General features: G+C 40.0%; 1 protein-coding gene across 1 annotated transcript in view; it reads right to left on the bottom strand.

Annotated features, from left to right (window-relative positions):
* Positions 1-14631, bottom strand: part of SEC24B (SEC24 homolog B, COPII coat complex component) — a 42945-nt gene extending 28314 nt beyond the window's left edge. Inside the window, exons 1-3 of the mRNA XM_054383275.1 lie at positions 14517-14631; positions 7866-8570; positions 3232-3417 (exon numbers count right to left, since the gene is read on the bottom strand). Of these exons, the coding sequence (XP_054239250.1) occupies positions 3232-3417; positions 7866-8570; positions 14517-14631 (1006 nt within the window). The remainder of the gene's footprint in view (positions 1-3231; positions 3418-7865; positions 8571-14516) is intronic.
* Between the last annotated feature and the right edge of the window lie 1093 nt (positions 14632-15724).

Below are 15724 nucleotides of genomic sequence, written 5' to 3'. Positions count from 1 at the left end.
AAGTAAATCTACCTGGAAAGGCCATGCCAATTCAAAAGTGGCAAGCACAAGCAGATGAGGGAAGACTGAATTAGTCTTTCTGCTAATGAGACACTGGCATCTTTGAAATGTTTTTTGAAAAACAAACTTCTAACTCCGCCTTTTCCCATCACATACACAAAGGATGCATGTGTTCAGAAAGAATACAGAAATAAATAGTGACTAAATAAATACAGAGATCAAAAAACATGCTTGTGACAAGTTTAGGAATGATTATGTATGCCACTATGAATCCTCTGGAAGAAGGGCTCCTTTGGCTCTATCCAGCCTTATAAGTTTACATAAATTTTCATTGCCAGAAATATTTGAAATTTTTGCCTGTTAGAAGATATGCTGTGTTGTGCTAGCACTATTGTCCAGCCACAAAAATCAATCTGAGAACTGATCTGGCTGAAAAATACCCTACTTTAAAAAGTCAGTCTCAGGTGGAGAAGCCTCCCATTCTCATTCACTGCCCAGCAATGCCATAGGGGAAGGGCAGAAAAGGGTAGCTGAAGTCAGCAGTTCCAAGTGTCACCATGTGCCTAATAACAATTTCTGCTGTGATCTTTTAAAGAGTTGCTAACAACATAAATCCACCCCCCTCCTAAAACTGAAAAAGCTCACTTTGAAATCCTTATTTCATAGGTCTGCCTTAAAATGCCATGATGTCATTTAAATCACCACAAATTTCTTGGGCTAGAAATTTCTAAACCCTGCTACAAGTGCACCTGCCATATAAAAATATCAGGCTTTGAGGTGTTATCCCACCACGTTTTACATACACCTGGAAATGCAGATGGGAGAACACAAAAGGATAATCTGGGGTAAGAACTCATTTGCCTATGAAATAAACCACCTATATCAGGGATTTAAGTAAGCCACCCATACCATGAAAAACTTGAAAACCTAGTGCAGACCTTTCATGTGGCTGAAGTTTGACAATGCAGACTCCACCAAAAATTAAAAATCCCACGTGAAAAAATGAACTGAATTCTCAGGTTCTCCAACTGGCTCCCTATCCATAACCCAAATATTTTCAAAGAATTTACTCTGGTTTTAAGATCTTAGAATTAAATCTAAGATTAAACAGGCTTTGATACATTAAGATTTTTGTCCTGTTACACTTCAGACAAGTAAACAACTAGAATGTTTTAATTCTGCATAGGAATGCCAATACAGGAGCTTAAAACAATGAAATCCATTTAAAAAAATAATTCAAATAGGCTTTCCAGAATGCTTTCATATAACACTATACACTAAGAAAAAACAAATAATAAACCAGTTCATTTAATCTTTGCATTATTACTTTGAATTACAACAATCCAGAAAAATATGCAGTAGATATCTTCTATTTCTGCTGTAGGTTAATTTCTACAAATTATCACACTTAATTGTTGATAAAAAGGTACCTTATCAGCAAAAGAATACTTTATGTATTTCATACTTCTCAAATGAAGTATCATCTAAACATGTTATGTGTGGGGGACTGTGGTGGGTCTGCAGATCCCTTGCCTGGGAAAGAACAACTTGACTTTGGGCAGATTACTGTGTATCAGTAAAGATATGGGAGGCTCCAGAGATGCAGGTGCTTTGCAAGAACAGAGTGTCTGGGAAAACCCTAAGATAAGAGGTTTGAATTATCCCATGTGTAATTTAACAAGAATAGCTATTACCATAGTGAGGTAGCAATAACCAATAAAAGTATTAACAACAACTTGTTAACCAATTAGAAGTAGCCACAGTAGCATAGAAAACATATAAATGTGTGTTGTTAATAATAAAAAAGGGTGCTGTATGCTTGATACTCTACTTGAGCTGTGACTAGAAGCGTGTACATGTCGTGCTAGTCCGCCACGAAAGTGACAGTTATGGATTTATTATTGATTACATTCCTGTCAATATAACTGAAATCAATGCAACTCCTGACATCTTATTTTCCTGACATGGGTATAGTGATGGTTTTAAAGTAAGCTCATTTGGCTACATACTGCAGTAACCTTCACTTATATGGAGGAATCTGAATTCAGCGAAGAGCTCAGTAGTGACTACAGTGATTTGTACTTCATGTATCAAGTGCATCCCTGAAAGAACACCTATATTCCTCATCAAGGCAAGCACAGATAAACTGCTCAACTCCTTTTTCCCATTACAAACATGGTTATGCCATTTTTTGGAAGATGAAGCAACAGTATTTCCTAGCAAGTACATCTACAGTACAAATTCCACCCAGTGCCAAAATCAACTATAAAACTGTGCAAGAACGAAGCAGAGTTCTAAAAACTGAGTTAACATTTCCCTTCAAATGGTGCACAAAGGACTTTAACAATGAAGAATTATTTCTGCCTGTAAGAAATACATGGCTGATTCACAGCCAAGTTACTCTTTACATTCTCCACCAGAAAAAAAGACTAAGTGGAAGAAAAGGAGAAATTTAACCATTTATGTCAGAGGATTTTGAAATTTAAGAATAAAAATCATGCTGGGACAGTCACACGCTGTGCCTCTGAGAATTATTTTCAACACTTGAAAAAAAAAAAGTGTGCATGAAATTAGATTTGGAATACTAGATAGAGAGACATGTAACAGTCAAGAAGCAAATCACAACATCAGGGCAGAATTAGCATGGCTGAAGAAGGCTCAAGACCCAACCGGTTCTTTGTGAAGAGGCTACCAAAACCAGAACAGGAATGAGCTCATACAAGAACTTCTCTGCTCTTCCACAAAAATTCCTGCAGCAGCTTTCCACAGGAGCTTACAGGTAGGGAATAATAAAAGGATTCTATTAGAATGAGAATTCAATTCTAAAACTTGCTCTTCCCCAGTGCAAATTTGCCAGTTTACACCTGATTTTTAAATACAGAGTGATTACAAAAGCTACTCTGAAAACCTTTTTCCAAGAAGTAGTGAAAAGTTTTTTCAGAAGAATAAGGGAAATAAAAGAAGTGGGTTTTGAGGAAGAGACATGAAAGACTGCCAACAAGGCAAACAAGCCAAAGATGACATAAGGCCAAAGGAAATCAAACAGTAGAGTGAAGAGAAGCTAAAACCAAGGTGGTATGAAACAAGGACACTAAGGGAGCCTGATGAGATGCAAGAGATGTACTCCAGTCTGACAAATGCAGAAGAGCAACAATAAAGCTTCGAGCATTCATGTGCACAAGTGGAACACGGCTGAAGTCTGTACTGTAACTTCCCATTCCCTTTTAGTACCTTCCTGAAGGGCCAGCTCTGGTGACTGAGTAACAGAGGGTGAAGACCGTGGCTGTGAGGAAAGGTTTTGAGCAGGTGTCCTTACTGATGCAACCCCAGCAGAAGCAGCAGATGTTCCAGCCCCAGACTTGCTAAATGGAATGTTCTGGCTCACAGGGTGCAAGGGCTGTGAAGAATCACCACCACCTGAAAACAGCAGCAGAAAGCAGAAGCACTTTTGATTTGCACAGACAATTATACAACAAAAGCAACCACATTTGATTCACTGTTGCTGCGAAGCAATACCTTACCTCAAAGAGAGATGCCTTCAAACAAACATATATGGAAAAGTTGGTTTTTTTTTTTTTAACTATAAAACTCCAATAAAATAAACAAACTCCTCTGATAGCCAGCAAAAAGAAAAGCACAATGCAGTAAGATGAAGAACCGAAATCGATATGGTTTTGATCCATCCCTACAACCCCATGCTTTTTCTCTGCTAAGACAAGAAAGGACACAGCCCAAGTAGGAAAGCTCCTTCTCCACATTTCTCCTACAGATAGGAATCCTGAAAATCAGCTGTGAAGCAGACCAGTATTCTGCCTCCCTCACAGGGCTGGCACTTTGCAATTTTGGTATTCAATGATGAGACTCATATTCCAAGCAATCTGTTCCAATCAACTGTGAATATTCCACAGAACTTCTGATGTGTTTTAAACATCTGGACTAGGTATAATCTGCTTAAAAAGTCAGATTAGTGCTTTGAGAGATTTAACACAGTCCATCTGAAATTCTTATCAGATAAGGCCAATCTAACTTCAATTAAGATATCATTTAAAAGGGTCCCTCTTTGTCTATCAATTGCAAAAAAATATGATTCTAACAAAAACTAAGATGTTCACAAATAGAACAAAATTAAGAAAGATCAAAATTCAGTTTGTACTTAAGTTACAGAATTCACTACAGGATGCACATGTAATACTGAGTTTGGCTGCTCTGCACAGAGCAGTCCCTGCCTTTTCCTTAACAGTGGAGTTGATAGGAGAGGACTTTCTTTAGAAGGGGAAAAACGAGTGGCTTAAAAATGATCCTTCTGTTTTTCTAATTTACCATCAAAATTAACAGCATATATTTTATTGATACCTTATTGGTTATGCAATTTTGAAATACAATGTTGAGCATACATATGGCTTTTTCACAAGAATGAGCAAAATTGAAATAGGTGTTTCTCTGAAGTACAGCATTTGCTTATTGAAATGTACTTGCTCTAGCCTTTGCTGCTACACGTTATGTCTTGCAGACTCCTCGCAGAAGCACCAGCACCTGCCAGCACAAATGTTCTTGTTAGGGTAGCCACACAGCTTCCTCAAGCACAGTACGCAAGACAACAAGGCAAGGTCTTTGTGACATGAGTGTGCTTACCCACGTTTTCCAGCAGCTGTTTTCTACACTTCAAGTCAACACAGCAATGCTTGTGGCATCAAGCTTCCTGCCAAGTACCCATAACCATTCTCAAACAAAAGTTATCCAAAATACTTTTCAAAATTATGTTGACCATAAGAAAACATTTTAAAAACTAGTAAGAACAATTTTTTTCTCTTTTCTACTTAATATGCTCTTCCTAAAGTAAATTAATCTCTTTGGCTGCTACTCACCAAAACAAGTCAACTTGCAGCAAAAGATCCCCCTTAAAATAAATGTTTTCTTATTATAGAAAAATCTCAGTTTTACTGAAAATACTGCAGAGGTTTCAGACAGTGGCAGCCAAAGTTTTAGAAAAAGATTTTGTTGCAGTTCCATGTTCTTAGAACATAACATATTACATCTCAGAGGTTTCATATTACTAGATTCCTCATACTGCATTTTTTCCAGGGCCCTGAACAAATTGGTTTCTTTCCAAATCCAACTGCAAGCTCAATGCTTAGAACTTCTCTGATCAAGTAAAAAAATTCAGAAACCACCCAACTTCTCACAAGCTCATCCCAGTCTAGGTTTCCTGAGTAAGTCCTGCTTAAACACAGATTTTATTAAAAACAAGGCAATCTTCTATCTAGAGACTTTTCAACGTTGACTGCACAAAACTGCTATTGAAAAATACATTAAGGCAGTAGTATCCTCAGTGACAGTTTTAAGTTTTGCTCATTTATAATTTAAGGATTTTAATGGGTCTTCTTTCACAGCACAGCAGCACTGACAGCCAACTGTCTCACTGACATTCTGACTAAGAGGAGGATACTGTAGGAAAATTTCTTTCTAGGAATAGTCACTGGAAGCACTCTTAGGAATTTCAGTCTTACATTTTTTCTTCAAGCAGCTTGGCTAAAAACCACGCACAGTATAGACTGCAACTGTTTTCCATCACTGTTTCCTTCCTGGAGAACAGGGAGCATGAAATAGAAAAAAAATCCTTCCTGCCAATCATCCATCTTTTTCTTAAATTCCTTGTGTTGCACTCATTTTACACGGACACATGAAACCCAGTAAATAATTTTCAAGATCTACCTCCTGTTTTAAAGGCTGCAAACAATTATAATACTATATAGAAATCTATCCCATCTGAGAACAATGAGGCTGCATCAGGACATTTAGAAAGCATATCAGTTTCCTCAAAATTGAAGAAATTATCCCAGGACCAAACAATTATTTGCCACCTTTTATTAACCAGGTGATGAGGCAACAGAATTTTTACTATATTTTAGCCAAAGATGTTGAATTCTGTAATTAAAAAAACAAAGAAAAGTTGGATGTTATTTGAGGCAGTCTATTCAGCCCTAGTCTTCAGAAATGATGTAAGTCTTTAGAATTTGGTAATAGGATAGGCTGTCCCTTAGAGCAAATAATGGTAGTAACCAGTAGCTACGTTTTCCCAGCCCATCCATACTGAATCATTTCTGAGCTAAGGTTCAACCACAATTCAGAGAGAAGAGAAAAAAGTAGGAAAGCAGCACCAGGCATGCTTATCTCAGCAGCTTTACAAGCTCAGAGATGGAATGTGGTTTAAGTAATTATGCTGCAGTCCAGCAAACAAACCAAGTACTACAACATTACTCAAGTGTAACAGACACAGTGGATCAGTGTTTATTTCCCTAACTGCAAATTGTGTACCTACTACACACCACTACGCAGCCAGTTCTATCATGAGCTCTTTGAAATTCATACTGCAACATTACTACATTTTCTGGAGGCCATATATTAACCCAATCACTCCCTTAAGAAGAGCACTGAGTGGTTCAGAAATAAGGCTATCCATCACTCGTATCGCTCTTCATGCTCTGGTCAGCTCTACTGTTTCACCTTTAAAATAGCTGTTCTTTGGAAAAAAATATTATTATGAACAGATCATACATTTCAAGAGACCTCCAAAGGAAATAAAATTAACAGGCAATTACATTAAAAGCTCCTGTAAATAGAACACCAAGAGTCTAGACACACAATAAGTTACTTTCATGCAATTACTACAAATCTTATTGTTCTGGAATGACACCTGCCTCATGTAGATTCTGTGCTCAAAAGAATAATCTTTCCCTTGGTCAGAGTTTGAAACTTCAGTTCTTGAGAGAATTTATTTTCACACCATGAAACACCATTAACTTTGGAAGCCTTTTAAGCATCTCCCTATTTTTCTTTTTTAAACAGTATTTTTGTTTCGTATTTTTGAAATAATACATAAAATGAGCTGGACCACCACACAGAGAGAATTCTGATCTATTAATATTCAAATTTTGAATATTGAAACATGACATTCTGCACCCTAGTCTTGGTGGGGAAACAAAAAAAAAAGTCCTCAGTTACGACGACTCCTAGAACAATTCCAGTGTACTGTTAAACTATATGAAATATCTGGCATAAAAAAGGAAACATTGTACAGATCTCTCAGAAGATAACAAAAACCACAACTCTCATACAGGTATAAGTCAAAACTGCATCCAGTCAGAAAACTACCATAATATAAAGAAATCCAGAATTTTCCTGCACACACTACTGCTTTCTCAGAGAGGGAACAAGATGTTTTACTGTGGAGGCAACTCACATTTCTGATCTCTTCCACTCTTCCTACTGAGTACTGCCTATCCTGTCAACTTGTGTTCAGCTTTCCCATGAAGCAGAAAGTGCAGCTACTAGTGAGGAATGAGTATAACTTGCTAAATCCACTGAAATTCTAATTTAAATGCTAAAAAAAAAAAAAAAAAAAAAAAAATCAGTTAAAACATCCCAACTGGCTCCAGACCCATACAAGTTTCCACTTTCTGAACTTTCTGAAGAGTTGGAAGAATGACCTTAAATCACAACTTAAAAGATTTCTCTAGCCAGAAAAGGAAAAAGAGTACCTTTGTGATTAACAGATGGATTTCAGAAATAACACATTCCTTCAAAACTGTGTTAAGAAAAAAAAAATTCTTCCAAGGCCACTCTGACGAAAAGACCCACCAGTATACGAAAACCATCCCCCAAACAGTATCTTTTTCTGCATATCTCAAAGAAACATACCAGTGACACAATTAGCTGCTATTGTGAGGACTGTGGAAATGAGAAAAGCTTCAAGAGCGAATAATAACAGAACTCAAAATTATGTTCACTATGTGAAATTCTGTATCAAGTACAGGACGTTTCCCAGACACATCTGGAACTTCACTATCCTTCAAATAATACCATACCTGTATTCATTTGGTTGTTGACTTTAGCAACAGATCCCGTGAGAGTCCTGTTGAGGTTGTCTTGAACAGACTGAGCAGAAGGAACACCTGATGATGTACTGTATCCCACGGGAACTTGCTGTTGAAGTGAATGAGGTACTGATGTACTCTGGCTAGAAAATGTGTTTATCTCTTTGAACTGTCCAACAGCAGGTAGGCTCTGCGAGGTAAATGTCTGCCCATACACACTGCCAGCAACCGCAGGAGGATAGGAAACATTGGGATACGCGGCACTGGAAACCACAGGCATGGTATAGTGAACAGAATTAAGGGGAAATCCCTGAGACGAAACTGAAGAGCTGACAGAAGTGCTGTAGTGATCGCCAAACGCTGAATATGCCTGCTGAGCACTGGTATGCAAGTAGGGTGCAGATGATATTGCTCCTTGAATAGGTCCTTCAGCTGACCCCACTGTATGGGGGGGAGTCTTGTTGTACAACTGCTGCGATTCCTGTGTATTCAACACACCGGTACCCACAGAAGGTGTCATAACATTTTGTGCTGGTGCTGGATAATAAGTAGGGTAGTAACTGGCTCTATACTGATTATCCAAATGTGAAGCAGCAGCTTTACTGGGCACTTGGGAATAGTGTCCTGAGGGTGCACTATAGTTTGGAGGATACGAGCCATAGCCAGAGGGGAACTGTATCTGACTCTGCACAGGACCTGAAATGAAAAGAAAACAAAACATCACATGTACAAAAGGTGCAGACGTTAGTAGTTCCAATGGACTCTTTACTCTTAAACTAATAAACAAGTCCTTTCTTGTTTTCTGCCACTGTTTTTGAGGTCAATTTCCCTCAGCAGAAAGGAACCGATACAAGGCATGCAAAATACAACACCTGAAGCAATTTATAAATACACAGGAAAAACAGATGGTTTCCATTATCAAGAGGTTTCCATGCCAAGCCTGTAAGCCTCATATTTGTACTCTGCATGTTTTTAAGAGGCTTATATTTAAAGAACTATTAACAACGGTATGCACCAAATTGATGTTTCTGAGTGTCTGTATATAACAGTATGCCTTAAAGAAACTGACTGATTATGGAATATGAAAAGCTGCAGTCAGACCAGTATGGCAATAAATAAAAATGCAGGTACACATCTTTATAAATCCTCAGTAAGGTGACCATGGTACAGTGATGTAGGGCAGTTAGCTTTGTCTTCTCTGTTCTTTTGCATTACGCTTTTATGAAAATGGATGTTTTTATCAAACTATGGAGTATCTGACAAAACTTAATTTCTGTTTACTGCCTGATACTTACATCAGGTATAAGAAATGTTGTTTATCAGAGAAACTGGCCTCTGCTGTCACTGCAACTGGCTCTGCAACATTAGAGATTAATTACATATTGGTCCAGCAAAAGTCAGACAAGTACTTGTTTGCTAGAGACCGAATATTAACTATGTCCAAGTTGGCACTTCTTTAAGTTCTCTTCCTTATCTCTATTTTCTAGGGAACCACAAATGCATTTCCCTGGATAACTTCCTTTCTTAAAACCACCACCCCCTACTGGTTAGGTCATGCTTAATGACTATGGTATTATTTCCCAGCCCCTGGTGAACAGAAATACAAGCACGGGGCTAAGCCACTTGCAAATTAAAGAGCAGCTGTGATAATCATGAATTGTTTTCTCCCTTTGCATCTACCACAATACCAAAACACAAGTATGCCTTCTCATCTTGAAATTCTGAAAAGGCACTGCTGTCCAAGTAACACACAGATTCTGCAATTAATTTGCAAAGCAATGTTAATGATGAATTAAGAATCCTGTAAGGTAAGGAAGGAATGTACTGTCAAATTTGCTTTCTGATAAAATTAAAAATGTCTTTTCACAACTGACAACCCCAGAAGTTAATAAAAAAGATAAAAAATTAACAACAATAAGTTGTAATGCTGGGTCAAAAGACAGAAAGGCACTTCAGGAGAAAGTATAAGGATCTTAAAAAAAATTACACATTGAGTTTTGAGAAGAGTATGTATATATACTTCCAATCCACTATTTTCTGGAAAACATGGGAGCTGCTTCACAGACCTTTGTAGTTTGTTCTCCTTTAAAGGAAAATAATTGTGAGTTAGGAAGTCATTAACAGCTATGTGAACTTGGGCAGATGTTCAACTCGCTTTTTTATAGCCTGAAAGAGCAAACTCAGAAACACACCAATAACTTATGTTAGTCAGTGAAAAGCATTAAGCAGTTCTGGCCCTGAAGATAACAATAAAGACTTTGTTTTCTCTGAAGAGTCAGGTGTTTTACTAAAATATGTGAAATACGCTGAGCAGGTATAATTTAGAAACTAGCCTGGAAGCACCTGACTTGTAAAGAAAAGGTTGCCTATAGAATCACAGAATTATAGAACTGCCTTAGTTGGAAAGAGACCTTTCAGATCAAGTCCAACCATTATCTAACTCTACCAAGGCTGGTGCTAAACCACATCCCTCAGTACCACATATCTCTGCATCTCTGAAACACCTCCAAGGATGGGGATTCAACCACCTTCCTGAGAAGGTTTTTCTGGTCTTTGAAAACCCTTTCAGTGAAGAATTTTCTTCCAGTACAGTCTAAACCTTTCCTGGTGCAACTTGAGGCCATTTCCTTCTATTGCTAGTCACTTGGGAGAAGAGACCAACACCCACCTCACTACAACCTCCTTTCAGGTAGTTGCAGAAAGTGAGGCTTCTCCTCAGCCTCCTTTTCTCCAGACTAAACAATCCTCAGTCACTCCTCATGAGACATGTTTTCCAGGCTCTTCACCATCTTCGTTACCCTTCTCTGATCCTGCTCCTGCACCTTAATGTCTTTCTTTTAGTGAGAGCCCCAAAACTGAACCCAGTACTCAAGATGTGGCCTCACCAGTGCTTAGTACAGGGGAACTCAAATCATCTATTGCAAAGTCTTAACTCTCTTTAAAAACATACATCATAAAGACAGATTAAACTACCAATACATCAGTCCCTACATTATAGAATGCTCGAGTCATCCTTATTCACGTTTTTAATGCAAAACATCTCTAAGTTAAAATGATTCATGAGGACACCAGAGTATAAATCCCATGAAGATCTAAGACTGACACACTTAACTTTTGAAAAATATTGTTTTTTATTTCAAACTCTCAATCCTTTAAAAGCTAGGTTTTATAATTACATATGAAAGATTATTCCCCTTATCTGAGGGGATTTTTTCTGTCCATTTGATTATAGGGAATGAGTAGAAAGTAATTTTTGTACTGCAATTATTAGCTGAAGCCACTAATTATGACTAGGTAATTTGATAATTTTCAGCTCTGGAAATCTGGGTACATTTTCCCTGTTATTTTGAAGACTAGTTAAGGAGACAACCTCTCCTGATGTCTCAAGTACTCTTACCTTTCTCCCAAACCTCCTGACAAGTCTCTCAAAAATATTTCAGGTGTCAAAAACCTTAGCTGTACACAGAAGGTATACTGCTGAAACACCATCTCTATAAAGAAAGCAATGTATGCCTCCTGCTGCAGACAAATTAATACTTTATAATGCTTTAATGTATAATTGCACAAACGTTAACAGGTGAAGCTTTGTTTGCTAGTGTCCTGTTTGTTTGGGTTTTACATTCCTGCATTCTCTTGCCTGATTAATTTAGTCATCTTCCATGTACCATACCTAGCCTCTGTACCTTACAACAGTAACTTCCTTCTAGCCAACAACATCTGTTGTTTTCTGTCACTTTTTACATCCCTTTACCCACCTCCAGAGAAGACACACCATAGTTCACTCACATATTCCTTATGGGATTGAGAGAGGAGGGGGGAACACTACTGTGCCCCATTAACTGCTAGCAAGCAAGCCAGCAAAACAAGCCACTGCTGAGCTCTCACAATAGCTCAGCCATGGAATTCACATCTAGCTTCTTCATTCACTCAGCTTCCACTTTCACAAAATATCCAGGGATTTAATATCCTTCAGAACTCTGCCCTCCTTATCAAATTTGATGAAACTACTTGAAAGATTTGAAGTCTGAGGAATGATGAAAAACAAAACTAAATAACACAAATGATGTAAATTATGTTCCCAAAATGCTAGTAGAGGTAACAGTGAAAAATCCCACAAACCAGTTGTAGACAAAAGTCTTCTGCAGAACCGCAGGGATTCAACAAAATTATCTTCTCAGTGTTACATTAAATTGCTAGCACTGAAGTCCTCCATCACTACTGGAAAAAGACAATCTTATAGCACTGACTTAACAAGAATCATTTTATTACACTGAAATTAGGGAACAGGTCATTTCCCACTTTGACGCAAATCCACCTGTAAGATTACTGCAATAAAAGCTTCTTAAACTTGCAAAGCTTTATTCAGAAGAATTGCATTTCAAAGCTTTAATATTAGGAACACCACCCTACTAAAAAAAAAAAAAAGAAAACAAAGAACACTACACTGATCAAACTGAGAGCATTGTAAGAAGAAAAATATATGCAGATGAGAACGGTTTCTTTTTTCCCTTAAAAACCCAAAACCCAACAAAAAACAATCAAAATACTTAGAAGTTACATTAAAATTGAAGTCTCCAAGTGTCTCAAACAGGCTTGCTCATTGGACCACGCAAAAACTTCCTACCGTACATGCAACAAGTTGCTTGCTTCATGAAAAAAACAGTCCCTCCTTCATCAGACCCCAGTAATTTCAACATTTTACCCAATAAAGATAAAAAAAATCACATTTTATGAATTCAAACAGAGAGCACACTAAACATCTGAAAGGATGCACTCATGTTTTCTTTCAGCCAATACAGACATAGCTGCATTCATTAAGTATCTTACATTTGAACTCCATTAGACTGACACAAAAATGAAATTTCAAAAGCAATTACAATCTTCTTCACAAGATTTAGTTTCTATTTGGCAGAATGGAAAATTCCAGTACAGTCTTTTTCTGCCCGTATTCCCCTCTACTCACCCTCCTATTGCAGTATTAAAAACAAGAAGCCTTAAATCCTGTGCTGTAACTTCAGATTAGTACAAAAAATGACAGATACACTAATCTAAGAATTTGGGAATGCTACTGCTGAATGACACAAAATGACAAACTTGGAGTCCTTGTCTACAGATCATCAAATACACACCATTTTAAGCTTAAGGAACACGGAAGCTAAAGTCGAATAATTAGCAAGTTACACAACAAAATTTGAAAACTGAGCACTATATACGTTTCTCAGAATTAAAGTGTTTTGCAGAAAAGGTCTGCTAAAAGGTTTTAAACAAGCTGGTGTTAAGAATATTAGCAACATGGAGTTAATGAAAATAACAAACATAATGATGGCTCTTTAAAACTACCTTTTCACTTGGCTAACAACACCAAGAAGTACTATTTCTGTTTCTGTGAAACACCTCAAAGGTACGGATGCTGTAGCAGATGTGTCCCGATAATGGCACGTTTTTTCCTTAGAAGACAAATCAGTTGCAATTTTCTCAGTATTTCTGACAAAAGTCAGTACTAGAATACTAAATTTTGGACATACTTGAGGCCTTAGAATCTCCCTAAAACCTACTATTTAATTACTTTCATTTTCATTCACTTCAGTGAGCTGTTATCTGAAAACCGACTCAAAACCTACTTTACAGGCAAGTACTTACTGCCTAACAACCCCTTCGGACATGAGAAATATTCAAAAGAATTTTGCAGGTCATTACCCTGCATACTGATCTTTACAGAAAAAAGCCTATACACAACACAGCCTGACTATAAAACAAAGGGTTTAACAGTGGAGTTACAACTCCACGTGAGCAAAAGGCCCAATTTAGATACCAAACCTTCATTAGGTAGGGATGAACATCAGACAGGCATTCTAAGAAGTTAATGAGGTGGATTAATAAAGAATTTATTTTATGGTGCATCACTTTAAAAATTAAGAACTATAATTCATAGTTCAGTCTCAACACTTCTTTATCTGAAAAGCAAATTAGTATTTAGTCTCTGCTTTTCAGAGGCCCAAATTTCACTGGTCCAATCTTGTTTAATCAGTCTCAAGCTCCAGATCCAGTTTTGCAAACGCCTGCCTGCCTACCTACCTACTACTTTTAAGTCCAGTAACAGTTATAAATTAAGTACTCTCAACTTCAATGCGTAGTTTTCTGCCCATACTCACGCAAAGTCTGCCAGAGCCGAGGCCTGGAGATGCCTTGGCCTCCAGAGCATTCCCGAAACGCCACAAACCAGGCGCTCCAACACTCAGATGGTCCCAATTCCAGAGAAAACCGCGGAGACCCTCTCCCTCGCTCCTTTGGCGAGACTGGGAGAGCCTGCGTCTCCTCACAAGTTAACTCCGCACGTAGCGGCAGCGCCTGGGGGCGGAACTCGCGTTGGCCAGGGGGCTCCGGCGGGTTCTGCTGCGTTAGAGAAAAGGCTTCACTACGTTCCAGCTCCACCGGGGCCCATCAGGCCCTCCGCCGAACCCGCGCCCACTCAGCCCCCCACAGCAGCCGCTTCGGCGCCCCACATCTCCCGCCGTCCCAGGAGGTGGGAAAAGCGAGCAGCTCCCCCGCGGTTCCTAGCTCCCCCTGGGCCCCCAGCGAGGGAGCAACGCAACTCTCCCCGGGGACGGCCACCAGGCCCGGCGCAGGCCGCCAGCCCCTCACCGTTCTGGTAGCGAGACGCGCCGCTCTGAGGAGCCGCGGCCTCCCGAGGCCTCTGAGGGACGGCGGCGCCGGCACCACCGGCGGGCCGCGGCGGCAGCCCGGCGGGCGCGGACATGGCTTTTCGCAGCGCTTCCTCACTCCTGCCGGTTCCTCTTCCTCCTCCTTCTCCGCCCCGACCGCAGCTGGGTTTCCAGGGGGTCGGCAGTGAGGCGTGAACCGGGAGGCCGCGGCGGCCCCTCGGGCGCGGGAAGGGCGGGACCACGCAGGCGCATCCGAGCGCCGCTCCCTCCGCCCACAGCGCCCCCTGGCGGCGCCCCCGCAGCACCGTCCATGCTCCGCCTCCCACAGCCGATGAGGGAAGCCGGGGAGGAAGGGACTGGCGGAATCGTAGAGTCAGTAAGGTTGTGAAAGACCTCTGAGATCACAAGGAGTCCGACCGTCAGACCAGCACCAACCTCCCCATTAAACCATGTTGCGAAGTGCCATATCTACACGGTTTTCGAACACCTCCAGGCATGGTGACTCCACCACCTCCCTGGACAGCCTGTTCCAATGCCTGACCACTCTTGCAGGAAAGACATTTTTCCTAGTATCCAACCTAAGTATCGAACCTAAGCCTCCCCTTGGTGCAGCTTGAGGCCATTTCCTCTTGTCCTATCACTTCTTACTAGGGAGAATAAACCGACTCCAGCCTCAGTTCAACCTCCTCTCAGGGAGTTGTAGAGAGCGATGAGGTCTCCTCTCAGTCTCCAGACTAAACCTCAGAGTCCCAGCTTCTCCTCACAAAACCTTTCCTCAAGGCTCTCTTCCCCAGCTTCGTTGCCCTTCTCTGGACGTGCTTCAGCACGTCTGGACATGCTTCAGCACCTCAATGTCCTTCTTGTAGTGAGGGCCCCAAAACTGAACCTGGGACTCAAGGTGTGGCCTCACCAGTGCTGAGTACAGGGGACAATCACTTCCCTGGTCCTGCTGGTCACACTGGTGCTGATACAGGTCAGGATGCCATTGGTCTTCTTGGCCACCTGGGGACACCACCAGCTATCAATCAGCACTGCCTCGCAGCCCAGACATGGATATATACTATGCATACACCTCCTATAATTTTGCCTAGCTGAGGTTTTTCTGTGTGTGTAGATACTAGATGCTATCTGTATCTTGGGAATATATGTGCCCTGGAACACGCAGAGGTAATGTGTGTGTTCTGCGTG

This window comes from Indicator indicator, chromosome 8 (genome assembly GCF_027791375.1).
Source record: "Indicator indicator isolate 239-I01 chromosome 8, UM_Iind_1.1, whole genome shotgun sequence".
NCBI classification, from domain to species: domain Eukaryota; kingdom Metazoa; phylum Chordata; class Aves; order Piciformes; family Indicatoridae; genus Indicator; species Indicator indicator.
The sequence above is the reverse complement of the archived record's forward strand: the minus strand, read 5'-3'. Positions and strand labels throughout refer to the sequence as shown.